Genomic DNA, 13,780 nt, shown 5'->3' with positions numbered 1-13,780 from the left:
AGCTGTTCTAGTGCTTTATCACTTGAAGAATTCTCAATTTGGAGAGAAAAATTGGAACTACTGGCTTCAGGCCAGCAGTAAGCTGCTGGCATGAAGCTAAGACTCATGATATAGGCTGTTATCTGTAACTTAAGAAAATAAAAGTACCGTGTCAGTTCTATCAAAACTGTTTGATATGTTAATCAGCAGCTGTAAAGAACTTGATCTGCAGGCGTGTCCCTTACAGAATAATTAGAGGTATATAGTGGTAAACTGTTTCTTTCTCCTAAGATAAAAGGAATTAAAAAATACATGCAATGTGCAATAGTTAATGTTTATTTCATGAGGTCATATTTTCCATGTACAGAATATTTGGAGCAGATTTGTTTTGTCCATCTTTCTAATAATTCATGGTCAATGGATGCTTGTTATCCTTTATGCAAATAGACTAGGTACATGGAATTGATTTGGATAATGACTCTGTCCAGCTGAAGTACATCTGAGGCTGCTGAGTAGCTCCATTTTAGAAGTTTTCTTCATCCAGCTAAGCATGTCTTAGATGTGTTGCTTACTTTCCTTTTTAGCAAACATTTTCTCTACACAATAAAAAAGGGAAGTATTTTTTGGTTTTGACTTTCAATTCTGGTTTTGTAAATGTCTGCACTTTGAGGAACTTTTACTAACTTCCATAACATGCGTTTTATGTTAGAACATTCAAAAAATGACCAGAAGTTCCTACCCAGTTTAGCGGTATTCAAATCCAATGCACTGGCATCACAGTGAATAAAGTGATACCTATTTATTCTTACATGTGCTTTTTGTAAACCAAAAAATGAATTAAAATTACCTGTGGTGTGAAAACTCCACATGCTCTATTTTGGGAGTGGTTTTGTTTGGGGGTTTGTTTGTTCATTTTTAAATTACCCAAGCTGTGCTTCGTAAGTAAGATTTAATCCATAGTATAAGTTTTTTAACAGTATGTGAAGCTAAAGTACAACATTTGAGGTACAGAAACAGTGGATGACTTGCAGAACCTTCATAATGATGTTTTTTCGGAGCCCGGCATGTTGAAGGAACTAGAGTGTGGAGCTTCCATTTTTATCAATAAGTAGTTAAGATACCACAAAGGTGCCTGTCATTGCAACCTCTCTGTCACCAAGCTGGTGTTCTATTTGTTTTAATTTTATGAAACTCTGTTTGTTTTGTACAGAATAGATACTACAAGAGTAGAATTCACCATTCCTTTAAGAGAGAACTGGGCACTACCATTCTTTGCTGTTCAGATAGCAGCCATCACATACCTACTCAGAACTCATTTACAGCCTGTTCAAGAAGTGAGTATTTCTAATAGGTATGAAACAGTAAAATTAGTATCAGAAAACTGTCTATAAAACTTAGGACAAAATACTTAATAAGCATTTATAGCAGTGGATATATACACACAAATCACTTACAATGTTGAAAACATTAATCACATGAACCCTCTGTTAATTTAAATGTAGTTGAAATACAAAGGAATACATATGCTCAGCACAGAAAAATAAAAAGGTAAGCTCTAAAGAGTGCAAGACAACAGTACTGCATGTTTAAGAACATAAGAGACTAACACAAAGTGGGCAGGAGAAAAGCTTGTAAAGCACAAGGATTAAAGATTTTCTCTTGATTTCATTTGTTTTACAAATATAGAAGGTTGTCTTGATCTGCAAGAATAAAAGCAAATTGGTGATACAGTTTCTTTGACAAACAGTTGTTAAGTCATTACTCCTCAATTTGTTCAAATACCTGCTACGTATAGCATAGTAGAACACGTATTGCATGTTAATCTATGGGCTGAAACTATTTGGGATCTCACCATTTTCTTGCAAGTGGTATTACAATGATAAAATACAGGCATAAATACAAGAATGTGTAATTCTAAAAAAAAATGTTCATTATCCTCCAAGCAGTTTTTGCAGTTAGAAAACTCATATTAATGTTTTTTAAAATGGATTTAAAATAAAATGAAATTAAGGTGAGTTTTGGTTGGTTTTATTGTGGGTTTTTTTGTTTGGTTTTGGGGTTTTGTTTGTTTGTTTGGGTTTTTTGGGTTTGTTTTTTAATGAAGCAAACTATAAAGTTAAATAAGACTTTTTTCACTCCTTCCAGAGATTGACACTTACGGCTGTATTCATAGCAACGTTTCTCTTTAGCCTGACTTGGCAATTTAATCAGTTTATGATGCTGATACAAGCATTGGCATTATTCATACTGGACTGTTTTGACATGCTTCCCACAGCAAAGGTAAGATCATGTTTGGAAATAACTAAACTTTTTTTTCTTTTTTATCATAAAGCTAAGAATATTGGCGGTATTTTACTAACCAGTGGCCTGGATACCCAAAGTAATACAGATTACACACTGTGGTGCTTTGTGCTTTTAGGTAATCACAGTGTATATACTGCAAGTGTAAACATGAATAATCAAAACACCACCATTTCTGATTTTTTTTCAGCTGATTTTATTTCACTTTACAAAATTCACTTCAGTTGTTTAATTTTTGTCTAGTTTTGTTTAGACACAGGTATGTTTTGACACTGTTAAGGCATTGCTTTTAAACACCATCATAACAGTTGATCTAATACTACAGCTTAAGCATGTCCTCTGGAAGTGGCCAGAGAAAGAAAACAATGTAGCACAAGAAATCTTTGTCTAAGCTGAAGTCCTAACAATGTATGAATTTTGCCTCAAGTATTGTGCACCCTTGTTTGAAAGTTAGATGTAGGAACTATACCATAAAGAGAAGGAAGAAGATAGACCAGATTCCTCATGAGAAGCAGTTATCTTTTGTAAATTGAAATTCACCACAAAATAACAACATTGTCACTGCTATGTTGCTGAACTGAATGAGCCAAAAAGTAAAACAAGTATTACTGAGAAGGTAAGGGATCATTTACAGTCAATCTTAGGAAATAGAAATATACTGTAGAAGATGTAACATTGTCTTTGAATTTAACATCAGTGTGAAATTCTATGGAGATAGTTTTTAGCCCTTGTAAAAGCTTACAATAGTTGAAAAAGGTTCTAACTTTCCTTTAAGGAAGTTTATGGTAGGATGAAGATTAATTCATGTTAATTTCATGTTAATTTTGAAGCAGACTGGAATATTAGTGATTGTATTAATTTAACTGAAAATTAGTATGGTGGCTGCATATCAAAATAAATGTGGTTTATTTAACAGTTTCTAAACTCTTCATTGTATGTGTAAATGTAAGCTGAAGTTAGTAATTTATGTGACTAATCAGCTACCTTCAAAGTTGGCAAATTACCAACTTCATCCTGAATTATACTAAAATGGACTTACTGCACCACTCTTATTCCATATTAATTTTCCAAAAAGTGCTACTTAAAACTGTTGCAGTTTGTTGGGCCATTTGATACTGACTTACACCACTGCTGTAACACAAGACTGAACTCAAGATCTGTGTGTCAGGTAAAATTTATGTTTTGGTACCACTGCATCAGAAAATCAGCTGGTCTTTAGTGTTTGCATTCTGTTGAACATTTATAATAGTTTAGCATAGCTCAAAAAGGACTTTACTAAACTATTATAAAAGTTAGAGAAATCAGCTAATGTTTGATTGCTGAATGGCACTGAGCCATAACTCTTCACTCATAAAGACATAATAGAGCCTACAGAAACACTTCTTTTACTAAAGAAAACACAAAACATCTTCCAAATATTAAGTAATTAATATTTTCCTCACTCTACAGTTAACTCATCTGCTCTATTATAGCATCAGGCTTCCCTAGGTATAAAATAGGTATAAAATATTAACCTAACTCGTTCAGGACATAAATACAGAATGGATATGGTAATGGCTCGAAGTGTAATGATTTAGTGCAAGATGATACATTTTTTGTAAAAATTATGTTGAAATAAATTATAAAATGTATTCAGAGAAAAGCAGCTATGACTGTAAAGTTTTGTAGACATAAAAATATCATTATCGTTACAGGTTATGTGGCTCTATATCATTCAGATTTCTGGATTACTGCTAGTCTGTGTCCTACAGTTCTTTAATTCTATGATTCTTGGATCATTACTTATAAGTTTTAATGCTTCTGTCTTGATAGCAAGAACAATCCAGGTAAGTACCAAAATATTTTTCTGGTACTAAATAAAGAGTGTGATATATATATATATAGATGAGTAATTTATATGCATTATAATCTGAAATTACTAATACTAATTAGAGGAACTACTATACCGTAAAGCAACAAAAACATTGCATGATCAAATAATGATTTCAATTACACTAACTACAGCATAACCAAGCACATCAGACACCATAATTCTGTGATTGGTGTTAACATTTATGATTGTGCAAGCTGCAGTTTGGATCCTGAAAAGAAATTGCATAAACGGACTTTACACCTGTTTCAGCAGAACTTGTCTTGGATTTATGGTTCTGTCTCCAACAAAACATTCTGTGAGAACTAGGCACGTGTCAGATTCAGTTTACTGAAATCTATTGTTTATTTCAAAGATTAGGATTTTTTTCCTGTATATACAGTTTCTCTTTTTCTGATACTGGCATTGACAAAAGCCTCTAATGAGCATATATGAACTTACAGGGCCATTTCTGCTGTCTCTCACTCGTGACCTTTTAAAATCAGGACTGTGTTTTTTTATAGTTAGACAATGTCTGCACCTATTCCAAGTTGCCTGTGAGCAGCCAAAGAACCATTCTCAGATCTGGAGCTTTGAACTGGAAAATAGCTCAAAATCCTATCAACTGACAGAACCAGAAGACACCTTTGCTACATAGAGGTGGAAGGTCTAACGAATAGATACTTCAAAAGGCACACAATACTATTGAAATTAGGGGAATCTTGGAACATAACCACAGTTGCACTGCGTGCCAGCAGTTGTATAAATATAATGAGGCCACCTCTGAAGGAGGGCTCTTTGGCTAGTTAAAAAACTCTGCCAGATCAATATACTGGGGATTTTTCATGATATTGTCCCTGCAGTTTTGTTGAAGAAATATATCTTCATTCTGGATACTTGGTTTTGTATACATTTTTGCTTTCAGGAACCTAATACAAATTTGATCCTGATCAGGTCTAGCAGATAAGCTATTTCAAATAGTCTGTGTTGCTTTTGTTCCAAATACATTAAAAAAGTACTGAAATACTAATACTTTCCTCTTTCTAGAAAAACCTAAAAAAGGGCGGCTTGCTTAATAGGCTTGGGAAACTTATCCTCCATGTACTATTAGTCTTGTGCTTGACTCTTCTAATAAATAAATTTATCAAGGTAAGCAAATAATTTTTAATATAGAAACTTACAAATGTGTTGCGTTAAAAGCTATTTTTTAATCATCTACAGTAATATCATTAAATAAAAATTGCAATGAGACTTCACTGCATTTCAGAGACTGCATTTTAGAACTGGAAGATCATTTTACTAATCTTGGTATATAGATTTTAAAACATATTCTTAGAACGTCATAAATTAACACAAATAATCGAATATGTATTCGTAACTTGAAGTGCACCCATAATTTTATAACAAGTGTAGATTTATACTGCATTCTGCTATTGCTAAGCATTTGCAAAGTTTTTCATTTAATTTACCTTTCAGTAAACGCAGTTAAAAATGAATACTCGTTGTAAAAATGTTGTACACCATACCATGCTTTTAGTTGCTTCTTGTGCATGGAGATATCTGCAGACATTAGTGACAGTAACACATTTTCTGCTTTTGAGTTTTAGTCTCTTCAAAAGATCTCTATCAACAGATTAAAATTTAGTACACTTGGAAATTAAAAGTATTACAGTAAGATACAATAAGTCATTGAAATAAAAAATACAGTTAAAACCAACTTGTCCTGGATAATCTTTATCTGTAAGTAAGAAACTAACCCTAATAGATATTCTAAAAATTAAGTAACTTGCCCTTTGGACCGCAGGACCGTAATTACAAACCAAATGTTTATTTGATTGCAGAGCACCCTATCTCAGTAAGCCTGTGTTGCTTTACAGTTTCGTTTAAATCATGAAAAACTGTTTACTGTGTAAAGCTTGGGGTTTTGATACTTAAAATATAATTCCCTTTCTTTTTCTCCCTTCACAGAAAATTCTTAATCTTGAGTCAGATGAACATATATTCAAATTCCTGAAAGCAAAATTTGGATTTGGGGCAACAAGGTATGATTTACCTGCAATTTTACTTTTTTGTATGACTTCATTAAGTGAAGCCTGCAGGTTGTTCTCATTTAAAATCTTGGTGATAAATCATGTATTTTTACCTCATGTTTATGTCATACATTTTCCTTCATGATGATCTGCACAACTGTGGCTTTATAATTGCTTGGGAAAAAAAAAACCAAAACTTTGGTCCTTTTCGACATCAAGTTATGAAATACATGATGAAAAGGATTATTCTTTTTTCTTCAGAGATTTTGATGCTAACCTGTATCTTTGCGAAGAAGCTTTTGGTTTACTACCATTAAATACTTTTTCAAGACTCTCGGATACATTGCTTTTTTACGTCTACATATTTGTTCTCTTCTTTATGACAGTAGCAGCTGTAATCATCGCCTTTTGGAACCTCAGGTAAAATATGTTTTAAAAATAATTCACGTTTTTATCACTTTTCTCTTCTTCAGCAGGCTAAGGAACTGACAGTTTAATACAGCAGCATCCAGTATTACCTTCCACAGGTACTAAGGAAACAGTAGGACATATAATAGGGAGATCAGGCAAAATAAGTAATTTCCTATTAAAGCTAAAAATGTAAAGGATGTAATGAGACTAAACAAAGAAACATTCTTCCCTAGATTCCTTCAAGCTCTTTTGTTTGCTGTTGAGGTTTTGCAGTATGTGTAGCGTTGTTTTGTTGCATTTATGCGGGGGGAGGAGAAGCAGGGAAAGGGTGTCTTTATAGAGAACAACGTTAGGTTCTTTAGTTCATCACATTTTCCCTGTGCAAAGCACTCCCAATCAAAGATTTCCCTGGTGGTATCCTCAAACCACCCAGAAATGAGCTGGCATAGTCTGTGCTGAACTTCTGTGATATGTTTGAAGAAGCAGGAGTGGTAGACTGCAACTGTGCATCACTGCTGCCAGTTCCCATAGCTAATCTATAGGATTTGGAGGAATTTACAGGACACTACAAGATTAGTACTGAACTGCTATTTGAAATAAAAGTAAATGGTTCATTATAGACCTCTCAGTTTTACATTTACAACCTGGACAAAAGTTAGAAGGGATGATATCAAACTTGATTAAGCAAAAATTCAAGGAGTGTCATGCAACTAATGCCACTCACTGTAGATTTTACAGAAAACAGGATAAAAGGGGTAGAGAGGGAGGAAGAGGGAGAGGATCTAAGACATTCTGATTCTGAAACTCTTTTTAAGATAATTGTGAAGTCATAGGCATCTGTAAGGCATTTTGGTACTATTCAACCAGCCTCTTAAAAAACTTACTGCATTGATCAATTTTAAACACAAACAAGACTCTGCAGCTCTTATTTTCTGTAATCCTAAATGTAATCCCAAATACTACCCTAATTTTTAACACTGTCCAGTTATCTCAATTATCCCCCACCCAGAAAAACAGGGGAAAAAACCACACATTTAAGCAGCTTCGGTTTTTTTTGATCAGCCCTCCACATACATTCACAAGACTAGCCACATCAAGCAATAACGAGTCCTTTCAACACCTCTTTTCTGTCAAAACTTATTTCCAATCTACAGCTTCAGTAGCATCCACATATACCAGCACAGCCTCACAAAACACAGTTAAGTTCTTCACTCTCATCAAAAGCCCTGTGAACCCTGTGGGAGTAGCTGCTTCAAGCAATGAACCAGGCATACCTTTCCGTAAAGAATTTTATCTCATTCTAAAACAGTTCCTTTAAACCCATTGCATTTCCAGAAAACAGACATGAAAATAAATACCTGATGCTGCATCAAGTTGGCGCTATCAGTCTTAATTATATCATAAATATAATAGAAGATCGTGGACTGATAGCAGTAGTATTGCTCTTTAGCTTCAGAAGGATTAAATGGTTTTTAAAATACAGACAACTGTATGAAATGTGTTACAGAACTAAATGTAACACATTTTATTTCTTCTGTTTTAATTAGTGGTTCAAATCAAGTCCAGTTCATGGACAAAATGGAAGAATGCACAGTAGCGCTGAAGCCTGATGCTGCTTACAACTTAATTCACACAATTCTTTTTGGATGTCTGGCATTAAGCACAATGAGGTATGTTTTTTTTAATGTTACTAAAGGCTTTTTTAGACAATTGAGTATATTTTGATGAGAGTGTAAAATACGCTGACCACAAACTGATAGGATCATGAACCTTCTTTCTCTCCCTGGTTTGTTTCTGCTTGTATACTGAGGCATTTCCCAAAATCCTGCCAAAAAGAATGTTTGGAAGTTTGGGAGCAGAGATGTTCTCAAAGGCACCTAACACAATTGCAAAGTCAGTCTTTTACTCAGTTATTTCAGAGTTCTGAAAGTCCAAGAATGCTTTGTTAGGAATTTCTCTTAACATAATCAGTCTCATCAACATGGCTTAGCAGAGCTCCAGATGGTCAGCAAAAACTTGTCTGTATTCTTCCAGAATGAAGTACCTCTGGACATCCCACATGTGTGTATTTGCATCTTTTGGCCTGTGCAGTACGGAAGTATGGAAACTTACCCTGAAGTGTATTCATCTCTACACATCACAGAGGGTTAGCACTATACTTAACAGCATTTCATGAAATTTGGTTTTGCTCCATATCTAAACAAAATCAAGACTCAGAATTATAAGACATCTGAAATGAATATTGTTTGTAGCCCTCTTAAACTGGATATCTCTGAAGTACATTCGTATAAATTTAGTAAGTAAAATGAATTTTCTAGTGGTTTATATATTAAACAATTCCATTTGGATACACTAGATGGCAATATAGATGCAGCTATGAAAAATAACCACAATTGTACTAAAAAAGTCTTAGTCACCATATTAGAGAAATCATCAGGGGTCTGAGAAGACCTTTACAGTCTGTTATACTGAATGATACAGTCTTTTCACTTTGTAGAAAATAGATTTTAGTATATAGATATAAATCCATCATTTGTGATGGGTCTGTAGTAAGGGTTTTACTTGAAAACAAAATCAGTATGTGGTCTTAATTCAAACTCGGTAAATTCCACCATGTGATAAATATGTCAGATATCAATACATTAAAAATTAAGTCTATCCAAATAAATATATCATCAGAATAACCAATTATTTTTTTTTTGCAATTTCTCTTAGATGCGTGTGATTAAGTATTTTGTACCAATAATGACTTTATTATACATTTCATATAAGGTAAGAAATTTTTTCTCTCAATGTTTTGGCATTTTTTAGTTGCATGAAATTTTCCTTTTCTCTTAAAGGGTTGTTGTTTTATAAATAATTACATACAAGATTTGTAGCTGAATTTTAAAAATGGGGATAGACTACCTGAAATGCAAGTACCTTTATGCATATGAAATTGTATGTGAAGGGTTCATTTGATCCAAAGTAGTTGTTCATAGATACAAATGTTTGTCTGATTGTATGTGTAAGTTACGAGGTGTTATTTACATACATAATTTTATGGCAATATAAGTTGTCTGGTTTGGTTTTAACTAAGTTGCAGATAAGATGCAGATTGTTAAATTGTGTAATGGTTCATTGTAGGAGCAGAAATAATCATGATGTTCTATACTGCCGTGCCTCATCTCATGTTTTAAAGTACAGAATTGTTAAACTACTCAAGTACTTATGTTACTTCAGTCTGTCCCAGAAACAATTATTATTATGGTCAAATGTTTAAATGTAAAAATATAAAACATATTTAAAATAACAACATGTACAAGATTATTAGTCTGTCAGTTTGTCATAGTAGTGAGATTTACAACATTAATTTAATGGGCATACCGATCTTTTAATCTATATTTACTAAGACAAAAAAATTCAAATGCTACTTTAATGAAGAAGTTATTTGTGCAATACCTAGCATGAGATGAGAGTATTTCCATTAAATAATTAACTTCAGAGAAACTCAAGGTGAATTTCATTACTAAAGTTAAAGAGGCAGTAGTAAAGCATAACAGTTAAGAAAGCTGCTAATAGAGTTCACTCTGGAAGTCTGTTCCCCCCTTTAAAACAGTGAAATGAAAAGTCAAAAAAGACTGTAACAGTTTGTTTAGTAAAGTTACACTGATGTACTCCACTTAAATTTTCCTGTTATTCTGCTAGAGGACTTTTAGGATTATTTTTTTTCCATTGGTACGCTGGTTAGGCAAGTCATTCACCATTTTTGTCACCTCTGAAAATGATAGAAATAATGCCATTTCTTCTGACTTGGGTGATGCCAAGAGCACGGCATTCTAATAGATAGTCTAATGTGACAGATCAACTAGGAATAATTTTCCTCCCATTCTTCATAAGCTGATGTGAAGTTCCTAAATCCTGTCAGATTCAATTCTGAAGTCAACAGAAGTTACTGATTTTTACAGGCTTTAGATCAGTCATTAGTTGTGCTCAGTTTGCCTGAAAAGCATCATTTTTGTGTTTCTTCTAAATATAGGAAATAATTTTTATTGACATGAAAAATTTTTCAAAGTTCTTAGTGGGAATAAAGAAATACATCACCTCTCAGTATTTTTTGGTCTTAAGTCAGTTCTTGCAGTTCAGCTACCAGAGGAATGGATATCTTCATGTGTGTGTCTTTTCTGCAACGCTGTAGGAGTTAGTGAGCATTCAGGGAAGAAGCCTGCCTGACAGACAGATAAAACTTGTCACCAGATCCCTTGGCGCTGGTCAGAATGAAAAACCTTACAGGGAGAGAATCAGAAAGTATCCATTGCTTCTGTGAGAATATGTTTATATATTCTCTCTCTAAAACCTTTAGAAACAAACTGACAGTGCAAGTAGATTTTGATAACAAAGACTTAATTATCTTTCTCCTTTCCAGGTAAGAATTTATCTGTTCATGCACTGTGACTGCTCAGATTGCATGAGCAGCTTGCATTTTCACCACAAAGTTAACTGGTCATCATGGCTAGTTTTCTTGAACTAGTAGTAGGACAATTTTGTACTTCATTACCTGTTATGGTTATGTTTGTCAGAAGTGCGATTCTTTACTGCAGTTCCTCAAAATAGGAGTTTTATGGGATTATTAACCTAATCCTCAATAAGCTAATGAAAGCCTCTTTTGAGGCATGTGGTTACTACAGTCCCAAATACATCACTTGAACAATAGTTTATTGAGATACAGATGCAGCTACAATGCTAGGTATCTTTCAGATTTCAGGTACAGTATCTTTTAAGACCTATAAGACATCTGTATTTCTATTTACATGTTTTTTCATTAGTATAGCACAAACATCTTTTAGATAAAGTGCTGAAGTATTTCTGTGCATACTTTAGCTGTGCTGCAGATAACACAACACATATATAACAGTAAAGTTTCACTTCATGCTCTTTATAGGTAGATTTCAGCTCTATCCATGTCTATTGCATTTAAATTCTCAACAGAATAATACCCATTGATTTGTGTTTGTATGTCAGTCATTCCTAAATAAATTGTTGGTACTTAAAATTAGTTCCTGAGCTTCAGCAAATCTGTAGTTCCTGGTTGTGCCAAATAATCTTGATTTTTCTTTACTAGTAAACTATTCATTCATGTAATTTCTCAAACTGCATTTTTGTCTTCATCATGGCTGAGTCCTTTTGCTCCAAACATATACTTTTATTGCAGCACATAGCACAACGTATACCAATGATCTGAGCAGTCTTCGGCTATACTGAAGAGCTCCCTGTGTGTACTGCATGTATTTATCCTTTAAACCTAAAGTTTGTAAGCTTGACAGTCTGTAGAAGAAATGACAAAAGAAAATTTCTTGTTTATTTTTATTTGTAATTTCTAATACTGTTTCTCTAAGAAGATTCTTAACTTTCATTATTAGGCCAACATTAAATATAAATAATGTAGTAGTACTTGCTTTTCACTTATACTCAGAGGCCAAAGAATTAGTGCTTATACTTTTTCAATTCAAAATAAGTGTCCCTTGTATCTGAGAAGTACTGAACTCCCACAATCATCAGTGGACTGTTCAGCACCTGCCAAGTTTGTGGCTAGCACAATTGTCTAACTCTGGACTTTCTAGCTAGAATGAAAAAGGTGGGTTGGTTGTGGGGGAAAAGCTGCAAGCTTTTAAAAATCTCTGGGTTCTTATCACAGCCATTGAGTTAAAAATTGTCTAGTGTTATCCTCAATATATATATTTGTGGATAGTAACTATTAATAAATCAAAGTACACTGAAAACCCAAAGCACACCAGACATTCAATAAGAAACTTAAGCATTGTTATACTCGATGAAATCCGTGATCATGAGCCAGAGGGATAACCAATGTGAAGGAGAAAGCTAAAATCTTTCTCTTACAATACAGAGAGTTGAGGTAATGTTTTCACTCACAAAAGATTTAATTTTACTCCTGAAAGTTAAAAATTGTCTTAAATCCACCAAGGAGGTATGGTGAGGAAACAAACAACTTTAGTACCTATATTTCCTAATAATTCAATTTTTTTCTGTGGCCATGTCATCAAGTTCAGAGTTTATTATTTCATTTATTTTTGTAGATTCTAGGTCTTAGTGATATTTTTCAATGAGTAATTACATACCTTAGGAAAAATATTCCCTGTTATCAGTTTAGAGTATGCCACCTTTCTATTTTCTTAGCTTGCTTTTTGGTTTTGATGCGAGTCAGCAATAATGTGTTATATTACTTTTTCCTATGCAAGTATTTTTTAAGCCTTCTGCAAATTAAAAGTCCTTGAGATTTTTCAAGTCAAGAACAAAAAACCCTGTGTTGCTAATTTAAGCCACTTGACAACAGGCTTCTTTTCCTGAAGACTTTGACCCCACAGACGAGCATGTTACAAGTTGGAAACCTCTTCTACATACAACTCATTATTCTGAGCAGTTTGTTACATCCCTGATTTACTCCATCTATTCTTTTTATCCATTCCTTGTGTCACAGTACACTTCTCAACCTGACTAATACTTGATTTACAAGACTAAGTTGTTATATCAGTGTTATTGGTCCATATTTTTGTACGCTTTACTTTTTGCTTACTTTGTCATTCCTATTCTATTGTACTTGGAACTCCTGAAGTTCCGTAGTTTTCTCTTGGCTTGACTAATTAAATGTAGTGTTACCTGAAAATTTTGCTCAGAATTCTCTTTTTAAATTCAGTAATAGCAAGCCCCGCTACCAAAATTTTCCTTCAGTGAAAACTGCTTGTACTCACTCAAAAGTTGCAGTAGCATGACATTGTGACTTGAAAAACCTCTGTAGATCAGGTAATGCCATATAATAGTCCCAGCATTCAGTAGATGGCACAGTGTCATTAGATTCTCAGTAGGTTGCAGGGCAGGTTTGCAACATGATCTAGAAGTGAAGCAGAGCCCATTTCCTTCTGTCTCTACCCTGAAGGACTCCAAGCTCTCAAAATGTTTAGCTATCCAGGGTAGTTTAGTAATGAAGAGAGGCAATTTTGAGTCATTATGAGACTCTACAGTCTCATTTCACAACTGCTTAATTTATTTACTAATCTCTCAAGAGGTCTTCTGAAGAGCAGAAATATGTCTATTATAATACTACCGTACTTCCCAAAACTGTAAGGTTGTGATACTGCCATAACTATCTTTTAGATGTTTCTCAATCTACCAGCCAGTATTACTTTAACAAATGTATCAAGTAAACAGTTAAACT

At 33.8% G+C, this 13,780-nt stretch overlaps 1 protein-coding gene across 10 annotated transcripts in view; it reads left to right on the top strand.

The window, feature by feature from the left end:
- Positions 1 to 13,780, top strand: part of DPY19L3 (dpy-19 like C-mannosyltransferase 3) — a 59,892-nt gene that overhangs the window by 12,988 nt on the left and 33,124 nt on the right. For all 10 annotated transcript variants that reach the window (XR_012652192.1, XR_012652195.1, XR_012652193.1 and 7 more), the window contains 9 exons: positions 1,190 to 1,313; positions 2,125 to 2,259; positions 3,975 to 4,106; positions 5,177 to 5,278; positions 6,098 to 6,171; positions 6,421 to 6,579; positions 8,118 to 8,240; positions 8,605 to 8,716; positions 9,286 to 9,342. Coding sequence is in view for 6 of the 10 variants with exons in the window: in XM_075040110.1 (XP_074896211.1) it covers positions 1,190 to 1,313; positions 2,125 to 2,259; positions 3,975 to 4,106; positions 5,177 to 5,278; positions 6,098 to 6,171; positions 6,421 to 6,579; positions 8,118 to 8,240; positions 8,605 to 8,716; positions 9,286 to 9,342 (1,018 nt within the window). In the remaining 4 variants the exon portion in view is untranslated. The remainder of the gene's footprint in view (positions 1 to 1,189; positions 1,314 to 2,124; positions 2,260 to 3,974; positions 4,107 to 5,176; positions 5,279 to 6,097; positions 6,172 to 6,420; positions 6,580 to 8,117; positions 8,241 to 8,604; positions 8,717 to 9,285; positions 9,343 to 13,780) is intronic.

Source organism: Buteo buteo, chromosome 11 (genome assembly GCF_964188355.1).
Source record: "Buteo buteo chromosome 11, bButBut1.hap1.1, whole genome shotgun sequence".
Classification (NCBI taxonomy): domain Eukaryota; kingdom Metazoa; phylum Chordata; class Aves; order Accipitriformes; family Accipitridae; genus Buteo; species Buteo buteo.
Note: the sequence above shows the minus strand (reverse complement) of the source record. Positions and strands in the feature narration are given on the sequence as shown.